General features: G+C 51.1%; 6 protein-coding genes across 6 annotated transcripts; 5 read left to right on the top strand and 1 right to left on the bottom strand.

The window, feature by feature from the left end:
• Positions 1-776: 776 nt before the first annotated feature.
• On the top strand, positions 777-1444 carry E0L32_011352 (uncharacterized protein; the record flags this gene model as incomplete). Its single annotated transcript, XM_031134072.1, has 4 exons — positions 777-938; positions 1007-1188; positions 1267-1375; positions 1424-1444. 4 exons carry the CDS (start codon positions 777-779, stop codon positions 1442-1444), a joined length of 474 nt encoding a protein of 157 aa, XP_031000670.1.
• Positions 1445-2861: 1417 nt separating this feature from the next.
• On the top strand, positions 2862-4057 carry E0L32_011351 (uncharacterized protein; the record flags this gene model as incomplete). Its single annotated transcript, XM_031134071.1, has 5 exons — positions 2862-2895; positions 2998-3317; positions 3366-3447; positions 3510-3893; positions 3948-4057. 5 exons carry the CDS (start codon positions 2862-2864, stop codon positions 4055-4057), a joined length of 930 nt encoding a protein of 309 aa, XP_031000669.1.
• A 247-nt stretch (positions 4058-4304) lies between these two features.
• E0L32_011350 (uncharacterized protein) lies at positions 4305-6886 on the bottom strand (the record flags this gene model as incomplete). Its single annotated transcript, XM_031134069.1, has 4 exons — positions 4305-4560; positions 4978-5044; positions 5110-5117; positions 5274-6886. The coding sequence occupies 4 exons, from the start codon at positions 6884-6886 to the stop codon at positions 4305-4307; spliced, it is 1944 nt and encodes a 647-aa protein (XP_031000668.1).
• A 1358-nt stretch (positions 6887-8244) lies between these two features.
• On the top strand, positions 8245-12115 carry E0L32_011349 (uncharacterized protein; the record flags this gene model as incomplete). The annotated part of the gene is made up of 8 exons (XM_031134068.1): positions 8245-8384; positions 8436-8646; positions 8970-9155; positions 9206-9362; positions 9423-10965; positions 11099-11518; positions 11581-11814; positions 11872-12115. 8 exons carry the CDS (start codon positions 8245-8247, stop codon positions 12113-12115), a joined length of 3135 nt encoding a protein of 1044 aa, XP_031000667.1.
• Positions 12116-12687: 572 nt separating this feature from the next.
• Positions 12688-14123, top strand: E0L32_011348 (uncharacterized protein; the record flags this gene model as incomplete). Its single annotated transcript, XM_031134067.1, has 2 exons — positions 12688-12950; positions 13019-14123. 2 exons carry the CDS (start codon positions 12688-12690, stop codon positions 14121-14123), a joined length of 1368 nt encoding a protein of 455 aa, XP_031000666.1.
• Positions 14124-14663: 540 nt separating this feature from the next.
• Positions 14664-15659, top strand: E0L32_011347 (uncharacterized protein; the record flags this gene model as incomplete). Its single annotated transcript, XM_031134066.1, has 1 exon — positions 14664-15659. The coding sequence occupies one exon, from the start codon at positions 14664-14666 to the stop codon at positions 15657-15659; it is 996 nt and encodes a 331-aa protein (XP_031000665.1).
• Positions 15660-16046: the final 387 nt, after the last annotated feature.

The following is a 16046-nucleotide window of genomic DNA, read 5'->3' as shown; positions in this document are numbered from 1 at the left end:
CACGGAGAAGAGACAGACTCCCTTGGCAAGGCCCGTGGAAACATGCCTGGCAGTTGTTCGACACTGCTTCTCTCATTTGGCCTCTTGGAGTGTGGTGTTATTATGGCTGGCTCATAGCTGTTCTATGAATAGAAATCATCTTTGCTACTACCTGGTTTCGGATCTCATTATCGAGGATGGGTTCCTGTCGAGTCTTTAGCAATAGTGTTGAGGACTACATCGAAGATGTCTTAGACATGGCCTTTTTAGTCAGCGACGTTGTGCTGCTAAACACGTTCACCTGTTTCAATACCCCGAGATTATTTTCTGTTCATTGGTGGCCTGCGTCACCGACATTTGTGAGGCATGTTACACGGCATGGAGCTGGTGCAAGAGCTGTCATGACGAATTGCTCTTTTGCATGCAGGTGGTGATCTTTAGGTGCATTAGGTTATTACGACCATCGGAAGGAGAGTGACAACAGGACGGAGGGTGGTATTATTAACATGACTGTGCAGAACAAGTCGTGAAATCCGCAATGCACCCAGAGCTGGGGGGGTGACGATGCACGGAGGCTAGAACTTCCCCAGCGGCCTGAAATTACAGCCATCCTCTTTGAACTACGATAGAGAGGTAACCTGAACTATTCGCCTAGCGGTTGATGGAGTCGACACGAGAAAAGGATAAATACCCAGCATGATGTCCAGAGGTGATTCCCCCAACATTTTGCCAGGCAGCAAAGCATTCAATAAATCTCATCAAATCCAAAAATCTTCAACAATACCGAATCTTTCATCATGCATTTGTCCAAGCTGACTGCCTTTGCCGCTCTTGTCGCTAGCGTTATCGCCAGCCCGGCCCCAGCCCCGGCACCGTCCCCAGATGTCGACACAAAGTTGCTCGCCAAGAGAGCAGAGGGTATCCATCTGCTCAACTGTGTCACCTACTCGACTGTTGTTGTGAGATTTCTCCCCGAATAATCGTAATTTCGCACAAAGAGATCAGGTCATTTGACGATTCCAAATAGTACTGCGCCAACGATAGCAACTGCAACTTCAACCCAGGCGCAGGCAATGCGTGTAGCCCTGGTTCGGGCGTTTTCCACTGGGAGGGCGGTTCGCATTCCTGCACGTTCGGGGGAACTGGTGTGACCTTCACATGGGCCATCGACTCTAACGCTCAGTCGTATCCCAACTTCCAGAAGGCTGGGTGAGTACCGCGCTGCATATTTATCCTTTTACTTTTACGATTGCCGGGACGACAATTGACTCAATCTTCTATTGGCAGCACTGGAAGCAACGGCTTCCACAACTTCAACTGCTTCAAGGATGACCAGCACGTCATGTACACTGACGGAAACGGGCATGCTTGCCGAAGCATCTACTATTGTCTTGATGTAAGCCACCTTGCCTTGTCTATAGTCACCGAACTGTTTTCTGATTAGCAACTAGGCCTAAAGTTCTAGATGCTTCCACAGAGTTGGCTTTCCCAAGGAAGATATTATATCACTGCCCTTTCAATCCGAGTCACTCTTTGGCATATGTTTCTTAGGAACAGAACTCCTAACACGAGAACTATCGGCCCTTGATATGCCAGACGCTCCTTTCATTTCTTTGCTATCCGTCTAATGGCACGAACGAAAGCCAAATAACAATACCAGGACTTCAGAGTGATAACTTTGCCTTAAGAACACATAGTAATATCACAAACATATTGAAGTAGCTACAAGCTTACGTGGCTATGATTTTCATTATCGTGAACGTCTGTTGTTGATCTTGGACGGGACGCAACAGTATTTCATCTTGCATCTCAAGGCTGTCCCTGGACGGAAGCAGCGATTTCTGAGCCTGAATCCAGAGAAGGATAATGTGGGTTCATTTTCTCCCAAGATGCCATGTCAAACTTGCAAGTTCACTTAACTATGGTTTGGATCGTGCTTCACGTGCAGGCTGGAGGATCCTTTGATTTCACTATCACACAAGAATACACATCCATGGGAGGCTAAATTGAAGATACACGTGTATTCGAGGCAAGCTAGCGGAGAACAACGAAGAATATTGAATCTATTTTGTGAGCCGAAGCGCTGATAATCGTCGATGATGGCGATGTGAAGCCATCCAGATTCATACGCGTTGCATTTGCCCTGCATGGGTGATCGACCACCAAAACCAAGTACCATCCATGTATTCTGATGTAACTAATAGATAAGCAGGCACAAAGGAGTATGTGGGTTTATCCGCCTGCATGCATGCCTATATAAGACGGCCGCCAACCAGCCATACCCTTAACTGAAAGGCACCCAATCATCAATCATCACAGTTGTGCCGCTGGAGGTGTTGCCACAAATGCTGCAGAGGCATCATGCACAGTTCCACGTGCCCATATTACGCCCGGTTTGTTAGCCGTTTCCCACGCCACCCGCCGATCCGTGGATGGGACGGCCCATACTGGCGACCAGATTGTTGCAAAATCGTCCACGTCGGGTTCGACGTTGGGTAGCATGACTTTTGTGGTTGGCTGCCACACCTTTGTCCTTTTTACGGTTTGCCGACCCTTGCGCAGAAAGCGATGGGACGGCCAGGCGACATGCGTGGGCCAGAACCCCCGTTGCGCTGAGTCTGCATCTCTCCCTACACAAGGATTCAACCCCAGAAGAGAAAATGAGGGTTAATCTGGCTCGACCTTGGCGTCAAGAATGAGGCTTAAAATACGGCGCAATTTTGTTCCATCTCCCCTCCCTAGCCGAGGAAACATCCCCCTCCTGGTGGTGAGGACTTCTTCTTGTCACAGGGGTTGAGGTTCCGCACGACCTACGACACGACTGAAGGCCATACCCTTTATCCGCCAAGAATCACTGGGTAATAGTGTGACAGATATTTACCATGGCTCAGCAAAGCGTACCCGATAACGTCCTTGGTAAGAGAGTCTCCCTGTTTGGTCTCATTGACGTCAATATGCAAGTATCCTTGTCAGCTGTTACTGCAGCATGATTGACCAAAACATACAACCTGCCTTCAGAAGCTCCCCTTCATTTTATCAATCGAGACAAGCTATGGGACACAGTCAAGCCATATAGCTTCCAGTACTACCTCAAGGAAGACTTTCCGAGGACCAATGTCAAGCAAACACCCATACCCATCGAGCTTAAGAGCATTCGAGACCAGAACCCACCGCCGTCTCTTGATGCGCAAGGGTTTGCAGTTCATGAGCTCGAAACGCGGATGCAATACGAGGACTTTGCAGACGAGAAGACAATCGAAGGTATATACTGCAAGGAACTGGAGAAATACTTCCTTGAAGCCTTGGGCGCCAAACACGTTCGAGCTCTGGACTACCAGGTCCGTCGCTTATCTCAACCTTTGATATCCCGAGGCTGACATGATTAGGTTCGGCGACGGGAGGAAGCATTTCCAAAGTTGAAAGGCAGAATCCCATTGACGCCCCAGCCTAGCCTAATTACGCATGTCGGTATGCTACTCCATCCACTGCATGAGACCTGGAACTGATGTCCGATGGGTACTCAACTGCAGACGTAACTCCACCTGCTGCCCAAGCAATCATCGAAGAGTTATACCAAAGCACGTCTGATAAGATTCTGCAGTCGAGATACCAGCTTATCACGTGGGTGCTACGTCTTTCATCATTTAAATCCAGTATGCTAAGATACAAGAATGCTCCCAGGGTCTGGCGTCCGCTCCGAGTGCCAGTAAAGGATTGGCCGCTCGCTATTTGCGATGCCACCACTGTGGACAGAGATGATCTCATAGCTTCGGACGTGCTATATCCCAACTTCATTGCTGAGAACCACCTTATACACCACAACGAGAAGCAGAAATGGTACTGGCTTCCCGAGCAGACGGACAAGGAGGTGTTGGTTTTCAAGGCACTGGACACAGGCTGCAGTACTTCTTGGCGTAAGCCCCTAGACCGCCCGAATCTTATTATATCAAGATGTTGACTTCACTTAGCATGCCCTCATGGTGCATTCCCCCTTCCGGATCAGAGCTCGGGCCGGACATTAAGGGAGAGTATTGATGTACGGCTATTGGTCATGCATGCAGAAATCGATTATCAATAGTCTGGAACATTAAATAACGCATTGGTGAATTGGCAGGAAGAATCCTCATGTTATCTCAGTATAACAACCGTAGCAATAGCTTGAGCCCGTCATTTGTTGACCATCCGTGTGCACAAAAGAAAAGCCCTTTCCGATTACAACAAATATCTTCCAGACGGGCAAAACGTCTTGCATACTCCAGCTGATTAACCTTGAGGACTCCTGAGAAATTTCATGGGCACCACTTACAGGTTGCGGTAGCTAGTCGTCAATTGGTCGACTGGTCCGACTTGGCTTTGCTCTTCGACAACTTCTTCGAGGCCGTGTCTCGATCCATCGGCTTAGTGACAGAGGCACCCTGCGCGGTGTGGTCTTCATCATCGTCGTCGTCTCTTCCCTTCTTCAAATCTGGGATGGGATCTTCCTCCCGGGACTTCATCGCCTTCCATGGCTGGATTTTAGGCGCGTTGGTGGCTTGCGCAGGCATGCTGACGGATCCAGACTTGGTGACAATGTGTGAGTTGCTAAGCTGCCAAAACTAATACGGCTAGATATTCAACACTGCGATGGGTTCGACGTTTGGGTTTTGAAGACACTAAATCGGCGGCAAGAACATGGGTGATGGCAAATATATAACCCTTCTTGCGGCTCGGTTCGGAGTACTCGCCATAGGAGAAGAGCCGAAAGCTAAACTTGAAGGCGATATTGCGTGCGAGATTGTCGACCGTAGCGGGGTACCTCCAACTCACCTTATCTGGTGGATGCACGACGCAGAGTGATTTTCATCCAGATGGAGGGGTGACCTGAAGGTACTTCATAAGACTCCAGCCTGATCACCCTGAAAGGAGGTATTGTGCCGCCAGCAACCGGATAAACATTTACTCTACCAACTCATTCGCAGACTCCAAATTCAGTTCATTGTATGCCCGTGGAGAGCCTACCTGTCAAACTCAAGAAATGTGAGGTGAGAGGCCATAGGCAGCATGGCTAGATCATCTGCGAAATAACCTATCAGTTGTACGTATATACGAGTCTTATGATCTGCTATTGACGTTTCAACTGTACATACATACTCCCGTCTCTTATAGAACCGTCAGACTAAACTACTGAACTTTTGACTCAAAACTTCTCCATTCTTAACGGAAGATGGTGCTATGACCCGAATCCTTTTCCATCGTAAAGCCCGTTCCTTCGTTTCTTGAAGGCTCGAAAGATTTTCCTAGACAGTCGAACTAACTTGTCCGAGTAGTAGATCACCAAAGCGATCAAAATTATAGGCACTGCTGATACGACACACTTCCAAAAGGGCTGGGATCCCGACCCCAACACTTCAAGATTCATCCCCCAGACGGAGCAGACGAAAGATAGCGGAATGAAGATGGTGGCTATGACTGTGAGCCTCTGCACCTTCATAGCCAAGTGTGCTGAGCGCCTTGACTCGTCTATCATGGAGCTGTTGACCAAAGTTGTCATACCCTGATCGCACTGATTTGCCAGGCTGTCGGCCCGTTTCAAGAGATATTTGAAGTCGGCAAGAAGCATGTTGGCGGACCTTTCCACGGTATCTGATTCTTCCCTGGAGCCTTTGATGTGTGGCCAATCAAGGTGATTGCGGTTCTGGAGCAGGTCAACAGTTTCATTCAAGTTCTGAACGTGTGCTGCTAGTTGCGTCTTGATGTATTTGAGGTTCAACAGCGATATCGGACGGTATTCATCATTGCCCCCTTGCGTTCCCACGAACGATAGTTCATGCTCAATGCGGCTCTGCAGGAGGTTCAATAACTGAACCTCAGCAGAGGCGGAGAACTGGAAGACTTCACCGAGAGCATACAGTGTATCCTGTCGTGCAAGGCTCTTGTCGAGGCGTGATCCGTATTGAAATGGCAGTAAAGCTATGTTCTGTGCCGCTTTCCACTCTTCTGCGTTTCTGTCCTTGGGATGAGCCTGCAACCTGGTATGGTCGTGGACACTGTTCTGGCTGGGATATGGCGTAGGGTCACTTGGGCGGTTCGTAGATGGGTCTGATGCAAGGTTTACAATCACCGGGAAGAAATATGTCTCCCAGGCTTTGGTGCCTGCAAAAGGCTTCCACGGTTCTCCATGCTGTGTGCTCTGAGATAGGTCCTTCCCGGTGTCGAGCCACACTATAGCACGCCAGTGTTCACCCGGCGGGCCAACTTCGATTGAGATTGTCTGTTCCACGACATAGTATTGTTTGCTGAGCAAAAGACATTTTCGCACCACGGACTCGGCAACCGTGGCTTTCGCACGAAGTTGTCTGAAATACTGGCCCATTGCCTCCTCCATCGACTGACGCGCTGACTGGAGATCTTCAGGCTCGTAATCTGACTCGCTCACGTTTCTGGTGCAGATCGTCGGAATCGTCAGCTGGAACACGCGGGCAGACGACGACGGCAGTGATGGCCACGAGTGCAGATTCCGCCCGCTGTTGTGAGAGAATTCAAGATACCGCAAGTGCCGCCGGTACAGCTCTGGGCTGACTCTGTACTTCTCCCCTATCGTTTCTAGCCATTCGGGGGAGCCGTGGCCACGCAAGAAGAGCACTGAGGGTCCATGATCATCCATACCACGACCAACGAAGTCAGTCAACCCTGTTGAGGATGAGCTAAAAGGCTGGCATCTGCCCGTGGCTATGTCGTGAACAACGGCGAAAGAGGACGTGCGGTCTGTTTCTGATAGGGTCGAGCGAGTCTCTGGCAGCCCACAGCCTGGATTGTAGATGGACAAAGACTTTAGGTACTGACTTAGGCTGTTCAGGTCAGGCCTGGGATAAGCGTAATACTCGCTCGACTTCTGGGATAGCGCTTCAATCTCGTCTCGGAAAGACATGGCTGCGTTTTCTCGTGGAGTTTGATGAACATGGCCATATTGTTCCTTCCTTGCTGTTTGCAAATTTTATCAGGGCGCTTTAAGTTGCGAGGCAGGGTCACAGAATGACGAGTCCTCAGCTGGAAAGCGGCTGAATGACGACGGTACGAGTGAGGCAGCCGCTCATCCCTGGGTGCCTGTCAGCCTACATTGTGACCGGGGTCTCGCCCAGATGGGCTTCTCAGCGCGTTTTGAGCAGACGCCCACACCCTGCCCATTGCACCGACATGATCAATGATAAACCCAGGAACCACACCATTAATTGCTCTTTCGCATCTCATTGATCAGACCTTGAGGGCGCTTCCATGTCAAGAACCAAGGAAAAAATCGGTATATTTGTAGTAACTGAAATATTATGTCAAGTCTTCGAGCATCATCGCCCGTAGAGGGCTTTCAGATGGTGCTCGCTTACCAAGGAGGGTTACACACTCGACTGGGAAGCGCCTCCGCTGACATCAATCACTTGCACTGCCTCAGCTTCGGTTGCCCGGGCGTGCAGAGTCTATCTTGTACAGATACTTAGCCTGATAGGTGCTCGTTGCACTTCCCTTCCCATTTTTCTTTTAGTTCAATGTTATGCTGAAATGACCGTCTGAGCCCAAGCATTCGATATGTCTAGTTCTTTTCTTGATACTCGGAAGCGGTCCTGGTAGATGGAATGCCTCTATCATCGAAACATGGCTGCATGATGGCGGCACAGTCGTAGCGGTCGGTACCCAAGGACTACTAGAGTTCGCACACGGAAAGAATGTGAGCCTGACCGCTTTTCTACCTCCCGCCTCCCGCGTGCGCAATGCTTTCTTTTTCTGCGACGGTTTGATTGGCACACTGAGTGATGTGACACTATGGCGACCTCCCCTACCCATGCAGTAAATGACCTAGGTTCATCAACCTGGTGGCTGCGTCGAATCCATTAGTGGCTGCGTGCTTTGCTCCTTCGAAATTGAAAGGGGTGGACGCCCAGCGGGCTGGCTGGCTGGATCCCCAAGTTGCCCGGCATGATGACCAGCACTGCCCCCTCTTGTGTAAACATCGATAACGACCTGCAGCAGCTGGCCACCCACCCTTGACCGAGCCAGCCTCCCGGTCTGATGCTTGCACTGTTGCAATGGGCATTTTGATGACCCCGCACCTATTTCCTTGGATTTGTCGCACTTTCAATACTGGCAGATCCAAGAGTAAAAGTTGGCATGCACCTCGCCATCCGGATGTCATTCACGTACAACTCTTGCCTGTTCCAGAGGCACAACTAGCGTCATCTGCCGAAGAGTGCCTACTTGTTTCCCATCCCTCCCGTGTCGCCACGCCTTGCCACTCCGATGGTTCGCCGCTCCAGAGACCCCCAGCAAGAGCTGAGTGGCCCTTGGAAGCCCGAAAGCGGCGTCTCCGCCCAACAATCTCTCATCCTGAGCAGAACAATCCGGCTTCGCCCTCGCAGCGAGATGAAGGTTGAACCTAGGTGAGATGGCCGATATTGAGCCAGGATGCCTTCCATGCTGATCATGAACAGCGTGATCACTGTTCCCGGCTACCACACTCCGTCCCCCAGCAGCTGGGGCGTAGCCGACGAGCTCCAGGAAGCTGCTATTCCAGTGGATTCGGTCTCACAACTACACATCTACTCCTACGCACCTTCGATTAATCCAGATGCCTTCACATGGGAAGAATTTATGAAGACCGGCAGCGATCTGGCGGAGGATTTGGCACAGCTGGCTACTGAGGTAGAACTTTAAGCGTCGCGCTGGGAGTGCATCGGATTTCATGTTCCTGACGATGCTCGTTTAGTTTCCTCATCGGCCGATCATATTCATCGCGCATTCTCTCGGAGGGGTTCTCTTGAAGAAGGTCTGCAATGCACAGTATTCACCGCTACTATCGCCGAGGTCGGAATGGACTGACAGGACAGTAGGCGCTGCTTCTAGCACACCAAAACTTGCAAGATCCGCGTTTCAAACTCGTGGTAGACTGTCTGTGTGGCATCTTGTTCCTTGGCACACCGCACGCCAGTGTCTCCGATGAAGATACATTACTTCGGCACAATCAGGTCCTCTACAGTTGTGCGAGGATAGCTGTCCAGAAGCAGCTCTCGAGACTTCCGCGCCGTGATGTCTACCAGCTGGCGCATCTCGCTGCCACATTCGAGCAAATTGCGACTATTCCAGTCCTATCTGTATTCGAACATACTGAAGCTCCATCGGGGTTCAACAAGTTTTTTGGTAAGAGGACAAAGGTAAGAAGTCCCATGCCTTCTTTCCAGGCCCACAATCTTACTGTCTCTAGGCACTTGTTGACGAGCAGTTTGCTACTATATCATCCGAGGCCGAGCGTCTACTTGGGGTGCACCTGAGCCACAGCGAACTTTGCAAGCTTCCTATGCTGAGGAACCAAACCTATTCAGCGAGGGATTTTCTTCGCTCTCTATTCACCGACATGGCCAGTATGTGAGCCGTTGAGATATGACGTGGCTATGCCATGGTGCTGATTCACTCCTCATCAGAAAGCCGAAGGTGGTCAACCTCGACCGGTCTCACATCAGCACCCTCGATTCCTGCCTCGAACCCTCTTAATCCACTGAATCTCGCGCCAATTGACCCCGTGGAGAGCTCTGGCACATCGATATTCTCTTCTAGCAGCAGGCCACGATCAGTGAAGATGTTCACCCGGCCATCGTTTGAGGCTCTACCTAGTCAGACAGCTATCATGGATACGAACATTCGACGGCTTCTGGAGACGAGAAAGTGCCATCTACCCTGCTTCAACCTGTCACACACACCAAATCCCGACTTTGTAGGTCGCAAGGACATTCTGGAAACAATGGATAGGTATCTGCTGCCGAGTGTATCTGACTCGAAAGGCTTGCACAATACTCGTCTCTTCGCGCTATGCGGCATGGGTGGGATTGGCAAGACCGACGTCGCCATCCAGTACGCACACTCGAGACGAAGCAAATTTGGAGCGGTATTCTGGCTTGATTCTGGTGGCATTTCACAGTTGACAGTCGACTTTGCCCAGATTGCAAGCCAGTTAGGACTGCTGAGCTCGACAGAGGCCGGCGATCTCGAAAGCAGCATCAAGATTGCCAAGGCCTGGCTCACTTCTTCTATGAGCACGGACAGTGACGAGAACGAGACTTGGCTGCTCATCTTCGACAATGCGGATGATCTGGACATCATCGCTGATTACGTACCCTGCACTGGTAACGGCTCAGTGCTGATAACCAGCAGAGACCCTTTCGCCAAGGAGAATTTCTTTTCCCACGGAACCGGCATTGATATGAGCCCCTTATCGATGGACGACTCCGCCACGCTGCTTCGGAAGCTGACCAGGAAGACGGAGGACACCTCGACTCTGGACGAGCGGGCGGCCTCAGTCACCTTGGCGACCAAACTGGACGGTTTACCGCTAGCGATGACACAAATGGCAGGTTTCATCAGGCGCCGGCGAGTCTCCATTCGGGAGTTCATCAGCCTCTACGACACCGACGCCCGATATGCAGAGATTCATGACTTCAGCAACTATATCCAGAGCCATAGGTATGGGTACACTCTCGCTACGGCTTACAACTTTCAGGACCTCAGTCCTCATGCTACCAAGCTTCTTCAGCTCTTGGCATTCATGAACCCAGATCGCATACAGGAGAGCATATTTGTCGACTCCAAGGCAGCCAAGAGCGATGTCAAAAGCGCCTTCTGGACACCGTCGACCTTTGAGAGTGCGCGATTTGAATTGCTCACATCATCCATTGTCAAACGGAATATTGATAAGAAGGAGCTCTGGATCCATCGCGTGATTCAGGCAGAGGTGCGAACACGCATCGACGAGGCTCGGGGCTATCAGGTGTTCAAGGATGCCGTGGAGCTTTTGAATGGGGTCTGGCCTCCGGGTGACCTTCTCATGCAGGCGAAGACAAGGTGGGCGGCGTGTGAAGATTTGATGCCTCACTTGGAACAATTCTACAATCTCTACCTCGAATACGCCAGTGTATGGGACGACTTTGAAGTCGACATCACATTCCCCAGTCTACTCAATGAGATGGGAGTGTAAGTATGAGAGGCGCGTCCGGACATGCAGAATGCAAATTGCTGATTCGACCAATGCATGTAGGTATCTTCACGAACGAGGCCTCTCCCATGAAGGCAGACCATGCTTGGAACTAGCACTCTCACTATGCAGGAAAGCAAACATCACTCAAGAGCCCTTGCTCAGCAATATGCACCTCACAATGGGAGCTCTCTGCAACGGATTACATGATGCTCAAGCATCACTGGAGCATAACATTTTGTGCCTCACTATTCGTAAGGATGAGGCCGCGAAAAGAAATCAGCCGGATCTGCCGTTGGCTTTCGCGCATAGCCAAATGGGAATCTCGTACATGGGCGTTAAAAAGTACGCCCTCGCAACAGAGTACTTCAAGCAAAGCGTAGAGCTACTCAAGACCATCGATGCCGACTATGACCAGTGGTGCTTTCCTGTCTGCAACCTCGGTCTGGCCTACTGGATCCAAGGCGAGCTGGATCAGGCCAATACGCTGCTTACTGAATATTGGACGCGACGTCAGACATTCTTTGGTAGAATTGAGTCCATATCCTACAAGTGAGTCCTGGTGATGGAAAGGACCAACACAAAGGCTTCGCAGGCTTACGTTTTACTCCTAGGAATGCAAGAGTCCTGCATGCTTTGGGTAATGTCAGGGCTAGTCTGGCAACGCAAGCAGAACGACGAGGCGAGCTCGATGCTGCAAAGAAGCTCTGGGAAGAAGCGTTTGGGTTGCACAAGGATTGTTTCAATCAGTACCACTCGTCGTATGGTACTTTCAACCGCCGCGTGGGCGATGCCAGCCACAAGCTGGCCGAGCACTACATCCGGCTCAGCGAAGATGCCAAGGCAAAGTTTGTACAAACCTGGCATTAGCATGTCAGGATTCCCTGCTAACAACTTCGTTTTAGGGAACTACTTGAGCGTTCCTTGAGCATATGGGGCGATTGGCCTTGGTTCAAGAACGAGTTGGCACGTTCGGCGTTTCTTCATGGAACGCATCTGCGCGACGCGGGGGACGAAGAGGATGCTGAGGCGGGAAGATATTGGATAGAAAAGGCGATGAAGTTGCGGAGTCAAATACTGCCTGGTGAGAAGCCGAAAGACTTGGAGCAGGCCGACTTTGACGATCTCGTCTGCTTCTGGTCCATCTGAAGGACTTTCTTACCAGCGCTTCTGACAAGACATCATCGGGCCTAGATCAGTGGTTCACAGTAATATCTCCAACGTTCATCAGGGATTTTGAATGACTCTGGACGTCTACAACTCAAACGGAATATCATGGAGGTTGACATGTGTTGAGGATTCTGTTTTCCTTTTGGGATAGTTCAAAAACTCTGGTGGATAGTCAGTCGAGCTTCGTGCTCAACAGGAAACGCCCAAGTCTATTCATGCTTCAGGGTGGCAAGCTAGTTCTATGATTCCTCTGGTAATTCTATTCACTTCGTACGCCCTAAGTGTGGCGATCAACCGAGTATTGGCCAAGTGACTTCTGAGCCCGTGTACCACGTACCGTATCTTTGTCACCTGGCGTGACTTGGAGTCGCACCTTGTGCGCTGCGCCTACCCTTCTTTAAACCCCAGCTCAACCCCACCTTGGGTCTAGAAATCGATGGCCCAACGGGCCCCCGACCGACCTTGCCTCACTCACTGCGCCAACTTGCCATCTCTACCGGAGTCAAGTCCGTACGCTCCACGAGACAGACTTTGCACGACTTTCTCTTATGATGAACCGTGTTCTCTACAAGATCCAAGGAGAGAGCATGGCCACCGGCGCAGCAGCTGGTAATCGTCCCCCAACGGCGCGGGAGGCACTTGATGCAGCCATTGCTCGCTTCCAGCAACGGAACGCCCTGTCCTTGGAACTCCATCGGAAGGCGACTAAGACACTCCCAGGGGGTAACACTCGCACACAAGTGCACACGACACCGTTTCCTGTTTACATGAGCTCCGGAACCGGCTACCAGGTTACGAGTGAAGACGGCCACACGTGAGTTTTGCCGCGTCGATTGTTGCCAATCTGGCGCGTGAGCGTGCTGACATCGAACTTCCATCCAGGTACACCGACCTTGTCGCGGAGGTGACGGTGAGCGTCTACGGTCATTCGAATCCAGTGATCCGTGATGCCATCACCACTGCATTCGACAACGTCGGTCTCAACCTCGGCGCGACCACGGTGTACGAGACCACCCTTGCCGAGGCACTCTGTTCGCGTTACGACCTGGAGCAGGTCCGCTTCACTAACAGCGGCACAGAGGCCAACCTTCACGCTCTAGTGGCTGCGCGTGCTTATACTGGGAAGCGGAAGATTGTTGTGCTTGGAGGAGGATACCATGGGGGCCTGCTCATCTTCAGGGGAGGAGAGGTCGCTGTGAACAACGTGGATCAGGCTGACTGGATCGTTGCACGTTTCAATGATCTAGACAGCGTGAGGGGGGCGATCCAGCAAGAAGGTGTTGCCGCTGTCTTGGTTGAGGGTTTGCAAGGTGTCGGAGGTGCAGTCCCTGCATCTGTCGAGTTCATGAGAGGGATCGAAGCCTCCGCCCGGGACGCCAAGGTTCTGTTCATTCTCGACGAGGTCATGACATCACGACTTGCACCAGGAGGATTGGCATCCATTTACGGTCTGAAACCGGATATTATGACCCTGGGCAAGGCTCTCGGCGGTGGGCTCGCATTCGGAGCTTTTGGTGGCCGCGCGGATATCTTGTCTATCTTCGATCCGCGCTTGGACAGGTCTTTGCCCCATCACGGAACGTTCAACAACAACACGCTGGCCATGATAGTCGGTCATGCTGGTTTGACTCGCATCTTCACTCCGGAAGTATGCAAGCAGCTGAACGCAACAGGAGACATACTGATCCGACGCCTGGCTGCGATCTCGACCGGCACAAAGATGTCTTTTACAGGTATTGGGTCCATTATTGGATCACATTTCACACAGGCTGGGCTGCAGACTATTGAGCGGGAGACGCCAGAGGTGACGGAGCTGAAGGATCTATTCTGGTATGAAATGATGGAGGAAGGCTTCTGGGTGTTGCGTGATGGAAGGATCGCTCTGATGATTGGAACACCGCAAGATGAGCTCGAGAAATTCGTTCGAGCGGTGGAGGCATTCTTGCAGCGATATGGCCATCTTGTGCAGGTCGATCAAAGCAGATGAAGGTCAATGTGTATTCACCATGCATGGTCTTTCTGCTTTGTGTCTCAGCTTAAGCGGGTCAGTATGGCAGTTTGATTTTGGGCCTCCAAGAAAACAAAGAATGCCAAACCCCCTCTCGCGAAGTTGAAGTTGCACAGCCAGGGGTGGTTTTTACCTGGTGGTAGACCTCCCGCATAGCGCATTCAAGGGCTGGGAGGCGTCACTTAATACTGTGTGGCTTTGAGACAGTAATTTCCTTCTGCCTTGGAATTGAACTTGATTACGCGATCTTCGTGTCTTGGCTTCGTGAAAGCTTGTTGGACGATGGCCTTGATCCAGCCGGAATCTGTCTCAGGGAGTTCCGTGTTTAGCAAGGGATCGGGAAGATTATCCGAGATATAGGAAATGAGCAACATAATATCCGTGGTCCTCTGTTAAGCCCCTGGAGTGCCTCTCATGGCTACCCAGGATTCTTCTGAAAGGGCAGTCTGACACCTTCTGACATCTACCGGAATTCTATGACCGACAACAACAACACAGAACTTCAACCCCGCTTTCGCAATGTCTCTCCTCGAATTCGATTGCCAGACCCGTAATCTGATGATCCAGTTGCAGCTTGAGGATCTCGATGACCTCACTGACCGAAAGGGCAAGTCTTGTGGGGTTTCTGACTTTGAGGCAGCGCTCGACACGTATAGACACGAACTGGCTATCGAAGAGTCGTTCATATATGACAGATCATTATCCGAAAGCATTGCACGTGCCGTCATCCTTGATGGGGACTTGATCAGTACCTATATCTTGGAAGAGGAGCAGGCTGTACATGACAGGGACTACGCCTGGGCGATAGGGCCCAGCAAGCCGGCACAGGAGCGAAACGACACCTCACAACAATGTCCAGACTTGGAGGACAATTATCTGTCCAAGCTAGCCGCTCTCTACATCTCACCACCGAATGAAGAACCGGAGTCTTCGAGCTCTGCGGAGAAAAGGGCCCAGCTGACAACAGCCAAGATCCGGAAGACTAAGAAGAGCGAATGCATCATCTGTGGAGACAAGCATCACTTCTTCGACTTGGCCACGTGTCCTTGCTCTCACGAGTACTGCCGAGAATGTCTCGAGGCGCTCTTCCAAGCATCCTTTACCGACCAGTCACTCTTCCCACCCCGCTGCTGTAACCGACCGATCCCGATTGAATCAAATAGAGTCTTCCTGACATCGAAAATCGTGGGCGAATACCAAGCCAAGAAGATCGAGTTTGAAACCCCAAACCCAACGTACTGTCACTTACCATCCTGTGTGACGTTCATTCCCAGAACGTTTATTGAAGGAGACACAGGCACATGTGTTAGTTGCGCAGCGCGGACATGCATTGTCTGCAAAGGCGCTGCGCATAAGGGAGACTGCCCCTATGATGAGACAGTCCAGGATCTCTTAAGGGCAGCAGCGGAGAATGGATGGCAGCGATGTTACAACTGCCGACGAGTGGTGGAGTTAGAGGTTGGCTGTAACCACATGAGTAAGTTAGAATCACATGGAGCTGCTTTTATCTACTGATATACTAACTTCTTCATAGCCTGTATATGCGGTGCGCAATTTTGCTACCTGTGCGGCCTACGTTGGAAGTCGTGCGAGTGTAGGCAGTGGGATGAGGACCGTTTGCTTGCGAGAGCGAATTTCGTGGTCGACAGAGATGCTAGGGCACAGTTTGTCGATGGCGAACAGCGAGCGAATCTGGTGCAAAGGGAAATGCAGCATCTTGTCCAAAATCACGAATGTACGCATACGAATTGGAGGTCCCGACATGGCCCACACCGGTGTGAGGAGTGTCACGACGTGCTCCCTATCTTCATCTACGAGTGCATACAGTGTCGGCTGCAGGCTTGTAAACGGTGCAGGCACAACCGCCTTTAAATATTGATAGCAAAGAATTTCAAATCCAGG

Source organism: Thyridium curvatum, assembly GCF_004353045.1.
Source record: "Thyridium curvatum strain D216 chromosome Unknown NODE_104_length_128155_cov_78.148999, whole genome shotgun sequence".
Classification (NCBI taxonomy): Eukaryota; Fungi; Ascomycota; class Sordariomycetes; order Thyridiales; family Thyridiaceae; genus Thyridium; species Thyridium curvatum.
Note: the sequence above shows the minus strand (reverse complement) of the source record. Positions and strands in the feature narration are given on the sequence as shown.